General features: G+C 64.7%; 1 protein-coding gene across 4 annotated transcripts in view; it reads left to right on the forward strand.

The window, feature by feature from the left end:
* The window catches only part of Gng7 (G protein subunit gamma 7), a 67,367-nt gene that overhangs the window by 14,728 nt on the left and 38,334 nt on the right, over window positions 1-14,305 (forward strand). For 3 of the 4 annotated variants that reach the window (XM_052747120.1, XM_052747121.1, XM_052747119.1), the window contains exon 2: window positions 6,060-6,116. Coding sequence is in view for 2 of the 4 variants with exons in the window: in XM_052747119.1 (XP_052603079.1) it covers window positions 6,060-6,116 (57 nt within the window). In the remaining 2 variants the exon portion in view is untranslated. Of the gene's footprint in view, window positions 1-3; window positions 1,786-6,059; window positions 6,117-14,305 lie in introns of those variants that run through there. The other variant, XM_052747118.1, reaches the window with a different exon arrangement.

Genomic DNA, 14,305 nt, shown 5'->3' on the forward strand with positions numbered 1-14,305 from the left:
AGGCCAGCTTTGTCATGACATCATAGCCCGGGGACAGTTTCTCAGACTTCCTGTGTTTAGATTCACTGGGGCATGTTAAGGAGGCCTGCGAAGGTATCTGCTCACCCGGAACTGCAGAATGGCTTTCCTTACCCTTCTCTTACCATGAGCTCAGGGTGGAGCCCCCCCTCCTAGAGTCCCCCAGTGAGGGTCTGGGGGCGTGGTCAGGGTGGAGCCCCACCTAGAATCCCCAGTGAGGGTCTGGGGGCGTGGTCAGGGTGGAGCCCCGCCTAGAATCCCCCAATGAGGGGCTGGGGGCGTGGTCAGGGTGGAGCCCCGCCTAGAATCCCCAGTGAGGGGCTGGGGGCGTGGTCAGGGTGGAGCCCCGCCTAGAATCCCCAGTGAGGGGCTGGGGGCGTGGTCAGGGTGGAGCCCCGCCTAGAATCCCCCAGTGAGGGGCTGGGGGCGTGGTCAGGGTGGAGCCCCGCCCAGAGTCCCCCAGTGAGGGGCTGGGGGCGTGGTCAGGGCGGAGCCCCGCCCAGAATCCCCCCCAGGGGCTGGGGGTGAGAAAGCTGTTGGCCTGACCCTAGCACTACAAAGGAAAAGCAGGGGAAACAGGCTGCGGACGGGCGGGCGGCGGGCTACAGCGCCCCGAAGATGAGTCAGGCACTGATCTCCGGGCTGGGGTCGGGTTCGCCGTCATGACAGCTGAGGCCCCCAGCAGCGCTTCCTTTGGACACAGCTGCTCTCTGCATTTTTTTAAACTTCCATTTCTGCGTTGCGTGTGCAGGCGCCCTTGTGTTTGCGGGGGTCAGAGGGAGACTTGTGGGGGTCCCAGGGCTTGAACCTGGGTCGTCAGGCTTGCTGGCCAGTGCCCTTACTCTGAGCATCCCACTGGCCGCAGCTCCTTACGTTTCGAATGGAAATTAGTTTGTGCAGATTTTCATTCTTTTCTTGCCCAAAGTGTCAACACCGTCTGCGTCTCCACGCACCAGTCCCCATCGGTGGCGCGTGCCCGGTCTGGTGACTCTGTCCCTCTGGATCCGGGGCCGCGTCACACCAGGGGAGCTCCTGGCGCGGTCAGGGGAAGCCGGGGACTTGCTGACGTCCCCACACCCCGCAGTGTGCCCGGGGCCCAGGGAGACCCTGTCCTGACCGAGAACCAGAGGTTCGGTTGTCTTCCAGCTGAGTGGAAAAGGGTGCGAGGATCCTGAGGCGGGCAGGAGCCTCCACCTGGGCGATGCTGACCTTAGCTGGAAGGTGGGGACATGGTGGCACGTGCTCGCCATTGCAGAACCGGGAGCTGAGGCAGGAGGATTTCCAGGAGTTTGAAGCCAGCCTGGCCTACAGGTTAAGAGGCTTTGGGCGGCGACATGCGTGCGGCGCCCAAAGCATAGGAGACCTTGAACGGCTGGCGGTCGGCCCTTCGCTCGCGCGGTCCTGCCCTGGCCTGTCCCCTCAGGGCTGTGGCGCAGCAGCTCTGGGTCCAGTCGCCGGCGCCCTGGGGCCCCGTGCTTCGTGCTGTCTTGCCCGCACCCCGCACCCCTTCCCCTGGAAGCCATCACCCTCTGCTCCCTGCCTTGGCAATCAGTGTTCCTGGGTGACATATTTAGATGGTTGCTATGGTGATGAGGTTGACAGCTTCATGTGGCACAAAAGACGGGCCCCGGTTTGCTATATCGAGCCTGCAGGAGACCGGGTGCCTGAGCCACGTGCCCATGTCAGCGTGGGAAGGGAAGGGGGCTCCGACAGCCCGTCCCGCCCGCCCGCCCGCTCCCGCGGAGGAGCTGCGAGCCGCTGGAGGAGGTATGCCTGTCACCTTGAGAGACGTGTAGGGGAGGACAGGGTCTCACCCGGGGGTGACCGCGTCCTCCGGGGACACCGGGCTGTGTCTGGGGACATGTGTGGCTGCCCCACTCGGGAGTGCCTGGCCTGGGGCGGGCGGAGGCCAGGGACTCTGGTGAGCATCTCCAGGGCCCAGGGCGCCCAGAGAAAATGACCGAGGTCGGCGTGCACAGCACTGTCTGCAGCCCTGGCTACGCCCCCCCCCCCCCCCCGGCACCGTCCATCATGGCGGCTGAGTCCACACTCGGGGAGCTGAGAGAGGGGCCGCCGGGCCGCGGGGTGGCACTGCCACCCGCAGGGAGGGCCCTCCTCCAGGCCTGCCAACACTCCTTTATTCTATAGCCTGTCAAGGTGAGAGTGTCGATTTACACCAAGGTCACACTGAGGCGGGAGGATCACGGTGAGTTCAAGGCCAGCCTGGACTGCATGGTGGGACCCGGTCCCGTGGGCTGCCCGAGTTTCTGTGAGACAGCCTGTTCCCAGGATGCAATGGGATGGATTTCGTTTGCTGTTCTGAGACAGGCCGTTCTGGATCTCGCTCTGTAGCCCAGGCTGACCTCGAACTCACTCTGTAGCCCAGGCTGGCCTCGAACTCGCTCTGTAGCCCAGGCTGGCCTCGAACTCACTCTGTAGCCTAGCTGGCCTCGAACTTGCTCCGTAGCCCAGGCTGGCCTCGAACTCGCTCCGTAGCCCAGGCTGGCCCCGAACTCGCTCTGTAGCCCAGGCTGGCCTCGAACTCGGATCCTCCTGGCTCTGCCTCCCGAGGGCTGGGATTGAAGGCGTGCACCACCACCGCCCGTTCACTTCTTTCAACCACCTTGACCCTTCGGGTATCACAGTCCGTTGATGGGGAGATGGATTTGGGGCCGTGGCTGTTGGGGCTTAAAGAATTCAGCTAAAATGTAATTAAAACAGAAACAAAAAAACAGCCTTTCAAACCCGGCTCTGGTGGGGGGGATCGTTTGTTCTCCCAGTGGAACTGGGGTTCGATTCCAGCACCATCACGGTTCACGGCATCTGTGTCCTCAGTTGTGGGGCTCTGGTGACCCCTTCTGGACTCAGAGGGCGCTGCATGCACTTGGCCAGCGTGTGTGTGTGTGTGTGTGTGTGTGTGTGTGTGTGTGTGTGAGTGTGTGTGTGTGCCTGTGAATGTGCACGTGTGCCTGCGTGTGCCTGTGAATGTGCACGTGTGCCTGGGAGTGTGCACGTGTGCCTGCGCGCGTGTCTGTGAGTGTGTGCATGCGCATGCACCTGCGTGTGCTCAAGTGCGCGTGTGTAGTGTTCTCTCCTGTCACCTCCTCGTGGCCCTCCGTGGCCCGAGTGGGTCACAGGGACCCTCATGGCACCGCTTTCCCCGCGGGTCACAGAACCGCAGTCGTGGCCTCCTCTCCTGCCCGGGACTGTGGGACACGCGTGGCCGTTACCCTGGGGCCAGGCGTGCAGTGGGTGAGGCCGGGTGCTGCTTAGTGCCCTCTCTGTGGGCCTGGGGCCCGCCGTGGGGTCCCACGGCCCCGCGGTCCCGCCCTGGAGTACCGCGGCCCCGCCCACCCCGGGGGTCCCCCGTGGCCCCGCCCACCCGGGCCCGCCCACACCCGGGGGTCCCCGTGGCCCCGCCCACCCGGGCCCCGCCCACCCCGGGGGTCCCCGTGGCCCCGCCCACCCTGGGCCCCGCCCACCCTGGGCCCCGTGGGCCCGCCCACCCTGGGCCCGCCCACCCTGGGCCCCGCCCACCCAGGGCCCCGCCCACCCCGGGGGTCCCCCGTGGCCCCGCCCACTCGGGCCCACCCCGGAGCGTCCCGGGTTCTAGTGCGGTCCTGGCCCGCGCCGCCTCGGGGCCCAGAGTGACCCCAGGTTGCTCGCTCACCCCGGCCGCAGCACAGGGCACAGGAGTGGCGCTCTGGGGACCCCGGCTCCTGGGGCTGCTCCTCTGGGTTCTCATGAGGTGAGCGGTGTGTGTGTGAGTGAGTGTGCGTGCATGTGTGCGTGTGCGTGCGTGGGTGCGTGTGAGTGTGCGTGTGTGACTGTGTGCGTGCATGTGTGACTGTGAGTGTGCGTGTGTGTGAATGTGCGCGTGTGTGCGTGTGTGTGTGCGTGTGCGAGTGTGTGTGTGAGTGAGTGTGCGTGCGTGTGTGTGAATGTGCGCGTGTGCGAGTGTGTGTGTGAGTGTGTGGAGGGCGCCCGCCGGCTCCGCAGCGCTGCAGGTTGCTCCCGCCCTTTCCTCACACACCCAGGCCGCGCGGCCCCGCAGCTTTCCAGCCGCTTCCTGCGGCGACGCTGCCACCTGCGGGCGGCAGCCGGGACTGCAGCTGCGTTTGATGAAGCCGATCATTAATAATAATAATAATAATAATAATAATAATAATAATAATAATAATAATAATAATAATAATAATAAGGCAGCTCGGGAGCCTGGGTGGGGCGCTCTCCCAGCATGCACCGGCCCGGGGCGGGCCTGGCACCACACAAGCCAGCCTAGGCTACACAGTGAGGGCAGCCTGGGCTGCACAGACCCGGTCTCCAGCCCGGAAAATAAACCCAGGCAAAGGGTGCAAAGCCTGGCATGTGACCTCAGCGCGGAAGGAGCAGAGACAGGGGCATTGGGAGTCTGAGGCCGGGCACGCGGTGAAATCTTACCTCAGAAACAAAGCAGCCGGGCGGTGGTGGCGCACGCCTTTAATCCCAGCACTCGGGAGGCAGAGGCAGGCGGATCTCTGTGAGTTCGAGGCCAGCCTGGGCTACAGAGCGAGATCCAGGAAAGGCGCAAAGCTACACAGAGAAACCCTGTCTCGAAAAAAACAAAATAAAATAAAATAAAATAAGGTCCGGCTAGAGGGCTCAGCAGATGAAGGGGCTTGCGCCAAGCCTGAGGTCATGAGTTCGAGCTCCAGAGCCAACCAGATAGAGGGACAGACGGCCGGACGGCCGGACACACACGCACACACTCACACACACACACTCACACACACACCCCGTGCAAACACAAACACGGAAACAGCCTTTGGGGGTCAGGGTTGGGAGGGGGGCGCAGAAGTGCCTCCCGTGATCATGTTGGGCCCGTGCAGCACTTACTGAGCTCCACTGTATACACGGCTTTCGAGAAGTGGCCTGGAGTGACTCGGACCCGCGGCCCCAAGGCAGGCAGCCCCCTGCCTCGGTTCCCCTGGGCTCCCCCCGGGTCTGCAGACAACCCGCCCGGGCCCACCGCGATTTCCCTCCCCGGCCCGCGGGGGGGGGGGGTGGGGGAGGGGGAGAGGGAGAAGGGGAGGGCGCCCCGGCCCGGACCCGCGTTCGGGACCCGAGCACACTGACCCCGTCCACACTGACCCACGCCCCGGCCTGACCCCGGCCTGACCCCCGTGCACACTGACCCACGCCCCGGCCTGACCCCGGCCTGACCCCGTGCACACTGACCCACGCCCCGGCCTGACCCCCGTGCACACTGACCCCGTGCACACTGACCCACGCCCGGCCTGACCCCGGCCTGACCCCGTGCACACTGACCCACGCCCCGGCCTGACCCCGTGCACACTGACCCACGCCCTCCGGCCTGACCCCGGCCTGACCCCGTGCACACTGACCCACGCCCCGGCCTGACCCCCGTGCACACTGACCCACTGCCCCGGCCTGACCCCCGTGCACACTGACCCACGCCCCGGCCTGACCCCGGCCTGACCCCGTCCACACTGACCCCGTGCACACTGACCCCGTGCACACTGACCCCGTGCATACTGACCCCGTGCACACTGACCCACGCCCCGGCCTGACCCCGGCCTGACCCCGTCCACACTGACCCCGTGCACACTGACCCCGTGCACACTGACCCCGTGCACACTGACCCACGCCCCGGCCTGACCCCGTGCACACTGACCCCGTGCACACTGACCCACGCCCCGGCCTGACCCCGGCCTGACCCCGTGCACACTGACCCACGCCCCCGGCCTGACCCCGTGCACACTGACCCCACGCCCCGGCCTGACCCCGTGCACACTGACCCCGTGCACACTGACCCACGCCCCGGCCTGACCCCGTGCACACTGACCCACGCCCCGGCCTGACCCCGGCCTGACCCCCGTGCACACTGACCCATGCCCGGCCTGACCCCGTGCACACTGACCCACGCCCCCGGCCTGACCCCGGCCTGACCCCCGTGCACACTGACCCACGCCCCGGCCTGACCCCGGCCTGACCCCGGCCTGACCCCTGACGCCACATTAACGCCAGCGTTTCTCTTCCAGGAGCCAAGGCTTCGGGTCGGAAGCGCCGCGGTGCTGCGACGGTGGGACTCGGTGCAGGTAGGTGCTGTGCTCGGTGCTTCGCTCTGTGAAGCCTGGGCGGGAGTGGGGCGCCGTGCGGCCGGACCGGTCAGGGGGCAAAGGTCACAGCCACGTTCTCCCGCACCCCGGGGGTGGGCTGCTCAGGCTTGGCACACCCGCCCCCGCGGTCTCCGCTGCGGAGAAGGACAAGGAGAGGGTTGTGTGTGTGTGTGTGTGTGTGTGTGTGTGTGAGACGTGGAGTGGTCACGTGGTGGTGATTATACGGCGTCTCATTATACGACACAGGCGCCCCTTCCGGCCCCCCGCGGGGACTGCACACACGGGGTACTGAGTGTGAGTGTGTGTGAGTGTGAGTGTGTGTGAGTGTGTGAGTGTGTGTGTGAGTGTGTGTGAGTGTGTGTGAGTGTGGGAGTGTGTGTGAGTGTGTGTAGTGAGTGAGTATGTGGACCCGGCGCCCCTCCCGGCCCCCGCGGGCACTGCACACACGTGTGTACCCTCATCCCGCGTCCTTCCGTCCGTCTGCACTCTTGCGAACCTGAGTGTGTTAGGAGGCGCTCTGGTGTGACGCACACCGTGAGAGCGAACCGCGGCGTGTCACCTGACACGGGGGAGGACCGGGTCAGCCTCAGCTGGGCGGCGAGCGTGCGGCCAGCCTGGGCTGCACAGGGAGGGCCTGCGTGTGATCAGGGAAGGCACGGGCGGCCGTGAGTGGGGAACCCTGGCGTGCATGGACAGAGGGCCGCAGGAGGTACCCGGGCCTCAGTTTCCCCGCAGGGAAGCCTCTGCCTCAGCGGCCCGCAGGGTCGGGGGGGGGCAACTCCGCGGGCCTGAGTCTCCCGTGAGCCCCGCAAGAGTGGGGGCCCACGACTCCCGGGGTGTTCGTCCTCCCCCCTCCCTCCTCCCTCCTCCCTCTTTCCTCCCTCCCTCCTCCCTCCTCCCTCCTCCCTCCCTCCTCCTTCCCCCTCCTTCCTCCTCCCTCCTTCCTCCTCCTCCCTCCTTCCCTCCTCCCTCCTCCCTCCTCCCTCCTCCTCCCTCCTCCTCCCTCCTCCCTCCCCCGTCCCTCCCCCCTCCCTCCCCCCTCCCTCCTCCTCCCTCCTCCTCCCTCCCCCCCTCCTCCTCCCCCTCCTCCTCCTCCCTCCCTCCCTCCCTCCCTCCTCCTCCCTCCTCCCTCCTCCCTCCTCCTCCCCTCCTCCCTCCTCCCCTCCTCCTCCCTCCCTTCTCCTCCCTCTCCTCCCTCCTCCCTCCTCCTCCCCTCCTTCCTCCCTCCTCCTCCCTCCTTCCTCCTCCCTCCTCCCTCCTCCTCCCTCCCTCCTCCCTCCTCCCTCCTCCCTCCTCCTCCCTCCCCCCTCCTCCCTCCTCCCCTCTCCCTCCCCCCCTCCCTCCTCCTCCTCCCCCTCCCCCTCCTCCTCCTCCTCCCTCTCCTCCCTCCTCCTCCCTCCCTCCTCCCTCCTCCCTCCTCCTCCTCCTCCCTCCCCTCCCTCCCCTCCTCCTCCCTCCTCCTCCCTCCCCCCTCCTCCTCCCTCCCCCTCCCTCCCTCCCTCCTCCCTCCTCCCTCCCTCCCTCCCTCCTCCTCCCTCCTCCCTCCTCCCTCCTCCTCCCTCCCTCCTCCCTCCTCCTCCCTCCTCCTCCTCCCTCCTCCTCCCTCCTCCCTCCTCCCTCCTCCTCCCTCCCTCCTCCTCCCTCCCCCTCCCTCCTTCCTCCTCCCTCCTCCCTCCTCCTCCCTCCCTCCTCCCTCCTCCTCCCTCCTTCCTCCTCCCTCCTCCTCCCTCCTTCCTCCTCCCTCCTCCTCCCTCCTCCCTCCTCCTCCCTCCTCCCTCCCTCCTCCCTCCCCCCCTCCTCTCCTCCTCCTTCCCCCTCCCTCCTCCCTCCTCCTCCCTCCTCCCTCCTCCTCCCTCCTCCTTCCCCCTCCTTCCTCCTCCCTCCTTCCCTCCTCCCTCCTCCCTCCTCCTCCCTCCTCCCTCCTCCTCCCTCCTCCTTCCCCCTCCTTCCTCCTCCCTCCTTCCCTCCTCCCTCCTCCCTCCTCCTCCCTCCTCCTCCTTCCCCCTCCCTCCTCCTCCCTCCTCCCTCCTCCTCCCTCCCCCCTCCCTCCTCCCTCCTCCTCCCCCCCCTCCTCCCTCCCTCCCTCCTCCCTCCTCCCTCCCCCTCCCCCCTCCTCCCTCCTCCCTCCCTCCTCCTCCTCCTCCCCCTCCCTCCTCCCTCACTTATGTCACGTGCATCCCTCTTTCGCTGTCCCCGTGAGGACCTCGGGCCCCAGAGCTGGAGTCACCGGCCGTTGTGGGCGCTGGGACTTGAACCCAAGTCCTCTGCAGGAGCAGACGGCGCTCTGACCACTCAGCCGTCTCCCCGTCCAGTACGGACCCTTTTAAAAATAGTGACCTGTATGTACACTTGCACACGTGTGTGTGTGTGTGCGCGCCGCGCGCTCCCACGCGGAGGTCGGAGAACAACTGGAGGGGGCCGGGCCTCTCCAGGGTGCGGAATCGAACTGGGGTCCTCAGGCCCGGCGGCCGCTCCGGGTTGGTAGCGGCGCCTGCGCCCCACGTGTGGCCACCAGGGGGCAGGAGAGACGCGTGCGTCCCGCGCCGGGGCCTGGGCGGGGTTGTGCCTGGGGGGGACGGGAGGCTGAGCGGTCACCCCCTCCACGTGCGAGGCCACCCGCGCCCAGGGTGGGGAGCCTGGCACGAGCGGGAGGGCACGGTGGGGGCGGGACTCGGCTCAGCACCGGCAGGCCCCGGATGACTGACGGGCCGCAGGGTCTCCTGGGAGCCAGTCTGCACAAAAGCGCCCTCGGCCTCGACGCGCGCCCCGGGGCGGCCCCAGCGCGAGGCGGGATTTCTTTCTGCAAGTTCCCTTTTTTCTTGCAGTTTGGGGACATTTCTGCTGGGAACATGAGCGGGGCCGCCCTGGCGCAGGTGGCTCACACACACACGCGCGCGCGCACACACACACGCGCGCGCACACACACACACACACACACGCGCACGCACGCGCGCACACACACACACACATGCACACGCGCGCGCGCCCTGGGCCGGTCGCCCTCTGCGTTTGTCCCCAGCCTCTTGGAACTGTGGTATTACCCGTGTCTGTGGACAGACTGTCCCGGGAACATGTCCCCTGCTCGGCTCACAAGGTCACAGCCGCCGCCGGCACACCAGGCACACCAGGGCAGGCACACCCGTGTGTCGTTGTGGGGTTCCACACGGAGACCCGCCGGAAGCGCCCCTGCGGTGCCCACGCTGCCTAGAACCTTCTCCTTGCCCAGTCTGCAGCTGAGAACGCGGGAAACTCTCCCGGCACTGGGGACCTCGAGTGTGACACTCTCAGCCACCAGGATGTGTTAGTGGGACCCTGGGTGACGGCGGAAACATGTGCGGCTGTCACACTGCCGGTGCTCCTGGCATGGTGGGTGGAGGCTTCGGGAGCGCTGCGCCCTGCAGGGACAAGGGCACCCCACCGGGAACAACCCTGAGCAGCGTCCCCAGCACTCTGCTGGGGGAGGTCTGCCACCGGGGTCGGGACCAACCGTCTTCTCCCTCAGCGCTCGGTGTGGGTAGAGGCCCGGGCCCTCGGTGGGGCGGGTGGACTGGGTGACAGTCTCCTGGCGTCCCGGGGGCACCTCCACTGAGAACAGTCTTCCCCCAAGGTACCATTTGCCCGTCAGGATTGATTACTGGACAGATGCCAGAGTGGCTGGTGAAGACCCTGACCCGGGATGACCTGGCCCCAGACACCCGCACTTGGGGCAGGGACTGGCCCCATTGCACAGAAATGTCCCCAGCCACGGTGGAAGCCTGTTCTTGCAGACAGGGGTCTCACGTAGCCAAGGCTAGCTTAAGTTACTCTTTATGTGGCTGGACGATGACACTGAGCTCCTGACCCTCTGTCCGCACCTCCGGAGTGCTGTGACAGGGGCGTGCCACCTCGTGCTAGCGACAGAGCCCGGGGCTTCATGAGTGCCGGGCAACTGAGCTACAAGCACCCTATGACTGAGTTACAGGCTCACTACCGACTGAGCTACAGCCCCGTCCCACCCAGCCTCGTCCTTTTTATTCTCTGTGGTGCCCTTTGGCCCCCTCCCCAGCCCCGGCGAGCAGCCCCAGTTCCACTCCTCTGAAAATCAGGACCCAGAGAAGTCTGCGCAGAGCGAGCTAGGGCCTCCCGCCGCAGTGCGGGTGGATGCTGTTGCTAAGCAACCGCCCGGGCGCATCCGCTTTCCCCCCGGAGTGGCCCTGATGCAGAGATGGGTCATTCCCGGATTTGCTGGGCCTCAGCCCCCCGTTGACTCAACGCACGTGGGGGGTGACAGTCACACATGATGATATGTCAGGGGTGGCGGGGACCCGGGGGAGTCGCAGGGGCTGGACACGGCCCACCGGCCGTGGGTGGAAGGCGTCCCCCACAGCACTCCGGTTGTGGCGACATTGGTAATCTAAGAAATAAAGCCGGCCTGAAGATCAGAGGACAGAGCCAGAGCCTCAGAGTTAAACCTAGAGGCCGGGCGGTGGTGACGCACGCCTTTAATCCCGGCACTCGGGAGGCAGAGGTCTGCCCGGATCTCTGTGAGTTCAAAGCCAGCCTGGACTACAGGAGACTGACTCAGTCTAGGAGAGAAACAGAGCCGGGCAGGGGTGGCACACACCTTTAATCCCAGTGTTTGGGAGTCACACGCCATTAATCCCAGCACTTGAGATCTCATACCTTTGCTACCGGTATTTGGGAAGCACACAGGCCATTAATGCCAGCACTAGGGAGGAAGTAAATGGCTGGGCGGAGAAAGGCATGTAAGGCGTGAGGAGACAGGAACTCGGTCCTTTCAGCGGAGGATTGGTGGAGACAGGATCGGCTGAGGGGCTGGCGAGGTGAGGTTCGCCGTGGCTTGTCTCCTCTCATCTTTCAGCGTTCACCCCAATGTCTGGCTCCAGGTTTTTATTATAAGACCATTTAGGATTCGTGCAACACCCCCAGGTCCACCCAGAGCTGGTCCCTGGTCCTGATTAAGGTCATTTTTATTTATCGGGGTGGGTAGGGGAGGGAAAGGGTGTGCGAGCCCATGGTGGCCAGAAGGGGGCGTCAGGTCCTCTGGAGCTGGTCCAGGTGGTCGTGAGCCACCGTGTGGGTGCTGAGACATAAACCCTGGTCCTCCGCCAGAGCAGCCGGTGCTGGATCTGTGCTGACGTGTCCCCAGCCCACCGGGGGGTGGACACATGACATGAAGGTCATGGCCTTGCAGAGGACCCAGGTCTGGCTCCCATGCTCTGCCCACTGAGCTCAGGCCCACCCCTTCCCTTCTGTTCCAAACCCCTGTCATTGTTCATCGAAGTATCTCTCCACCCAGAGTGCCAACGTGCGTGCGCGTGTGCGTGTGCATGTGTGTGTTTAAATGTTTTTAATTAAAATATAATTACATGTCAGGAAGCGCTGGTGGCGCACGCCTTTAATCCCAGCGCTCGGGAGGCAGAGGCAGGTGGATCTCTGTGAGTTCGAGGCCAGCCTGGGCTACAGAGCGAGTCCCAGGACAGCTGGTGGGGTGGATCTCATTCGCACACCACAGGAAGAGACGGTCCCCTCACATCCGTCCGGCTCTTGTGTAGGGTGGACCCGTGAGATCCGCTCACACATTAACACCGCTGAGCCCCGGGCCTCCTTCCAGGGTCTGACCCCATCCTGTTTCCACATTGTCCCCAGGGGCCGAGGGAGCCCTGAGCGTGTGCAGCTGAGCACAGACCGGTCCAGCCTGCAGCCTACGCGGTGTCTGCTCTGTCCCAGCCCCCAGCTCGAGTGTGTGTGTGAGTGTGTGAGTGTGAGCTGGGGGTGGAGTGTGCGTGTGAGTGTGTGAGTGTGAGCTGGGGGTGGAGTGTGCGTGAGTGTGAGCTGAGGGTGGAGTGTGCGTGTGAGTGTGTGTAAGTGTGAGCTGGGGTGGAGTGTGTGTGCGTGTGTGATTGTGTGTGATTGTGTCTCTGTGTGTGTCTGTGTGTGTCTATGTGTGTGTGATTGTGTCTGTGTGTGTGTCTGTGTGTGTGTGATTGTGTGTGTGTCTGTGTGTGTGATTGTGTGTGTGTGTGTCTGTGTGGTTGTGTCTGTGTGTGTGTCTGTGTGTGTGTGATTGTGTCTGTGTGTGTGTCTGTGTGATTGTGTCTGTGTGTGTGTGTCTGTGTGTGTGTCTGTGTGTGTGTGTGTCTGTGTGTGTCTGTGTGTGTGTCTGTGTGTGTGTGTGTGTGCGTGTGTCTGTGTGTGTGTCTGTCTGTGTGTGTGTGATTGGTGTGTGTCTGTGTGTGTCTGTGTGTGTGTGTGTGTGATTGTGTGTGTCTGTGTGTGTCTGTGTGGGTGTCTGTGTGTGTGTGATTGTGTCTCTGTGTGTGTGTGTGGTGTGTGTGTGTGTGTGTCTGTGTGTGTGTGTGTGTCTGTGTCTGTGTGTGTGTGTGTGTGTCTGTGTGTGTGTGTCTGTGTCTGTGTGGGTGTCTGTGTGTGTGTGATTGTGTCTGTGTGTGTGTGTGGTGTGTGTGTGTGTGTGTGATTGTGTGTGTCTGTGTGTGTGATTGTGTGTGTGTCTGTGTGTGTCTGTGTGTGTGTGATTGTGTGTGTGTCTGTGTGGGTGTCTGTGTGTGTCTGTGTGTGTGTGATTGTGTCTGTGTGTGTGTGATTGTGTCTGTGTGTGTGTGTGATTGTGTCTGTGTGTCTGTGTGTGTGTGTGTGTCTGTGTGTGTGATTGTGTGTGTGTCTGTGTGTGTGGTGTGTGTGTGTCTGTGTGTGTGCAGGTGTCTGGCTCCGTTGCTCACACTGGCTCTCTCAGAGCTGGGGCGGGGCTGGTCATCGGAAAAACACAGGGAGCTGCCTGACTGTTACCCCAGGTTACCCCGAGGTGGGAATCAGTGGCGGGGCTGGGAGGGTCCCCGCTGGGTGCCCGTGAAGACCCGAGTTCAAATCCCCAGCTCTTGTAAAACCCTGGCCGCAGCTGCGAGCCTGCGGTCCCCAGCCCGCGCGGGGGCGGCGGAGGCAGGAGGATGCCTGGGACCCCTGGCCGCGGACAGTCGCTCAGTGACGGAGCCCCAGGTTCCCCAAGACCATCTCCGGCAAAGCGGAGGGCGAGGTGCGGGAGAGGCGGGGCCGACCCCGGGGCGGCAGCGTGCCTGTCACGCCAGAGGAGCGCGAAGGCTCTGCTGTGGCCGTGGCTGAGTCAGCGGGAACCTCCTGGAATGCCGCTCGCTGTTCCCCGAGCCCGGACACGCCGTGCTGAGTCAGAGCTGCGGGGGGTGGGGGGGACACAGGCCTGTGACCCTGGGGAGCCCAGGAGGCGGCAGCGGCGAGGACAGGGGCCGGGGTGGGCGTGGCCTGGGGCCGCCCCAGGGGCTCCTACTGCACCCCTCACGGGGGTCCCTTGTCCCTGGCACCCCATGCTGGAACTTCTTGTCACTGGGGTGCAGGACCCGCTTGGTCTCAGGGCAGGATGTCCTGGGCCTGCAGGGTGCTGGACTTAGTTCCCATCTGCCACCAGCTCCATGCCAGGTTCTCCTCCAGTGTCACAGCCACACGCGTCCCCAGATGTCCCCCGGGGCCCGCGGTAGGCAGAGTCACCCCGGGTCAGACCCCCAGAGCTTCAAGGTGACCTTCCTGGAGGAAGTGATACCCTGGTAGAAGGTTCTAGTCTCATGATGACCGAAATCCCAGAAGTCCAACCTTCCTGACTGAAAAACCAAGAAACGAAAGGGTGCGGTGGCCGTCACCATGGACGTATGTAGCGCTGGCTCGGGGGACAGTGTGGGAGCCGGCCGGTGGGCAGGGGCCCCCACACTGCTTCTTTGGTCCTCACACTGGCCTGGGGCTCTGAGAGAGCAAGGTGGGGGTGTGTGCCCATGAGCAGCCTCCCCGATCTGCCTCGCCCTCGAACTCAGCACCCGCGCTCCCACATTCCTTCCCCACGAGGAGGCTGGCTCACCGCAGCAGTCTGGGGTCCTCACCCAGGTCCCTGGTCTCCAGACCAGTGTCCATACTTGAGCAAGGAGGAGACTTTCTGGAGACTGGGGACAGCACACGCCCTCGCTCAGCCCCCCACAGTGAGTGCATCCCTTCACCTTGACCCCACAGGTGCCTGCTGGGTCATGGGGGTGGAGTGAGGGGGTGTGGGGGGCGTGGGGGGCGTGGGGACGAGGGTGGGGGTGCTAAATCAGCAGCTAGGACCCATGTTTCTCTCTCTTTATAACTCATTT

Source organism: Peromyscus californicus, unplaced genomic scaffold (assembly GCF_007827085.1).
Source record: "Peromyscus californicus insignis strain IS unplaced genomic scaffold, ASM782708v3 Scaffold_1__1_contigs__length_55948999, whole genome shotgun sequence".
Classification (NCBI taxonomy): Eukaryota; Metazoa; Chordata; class Mammalia; order Rodentia; family Cricetidae; genus Peromyscus; species Peromyscus californicus.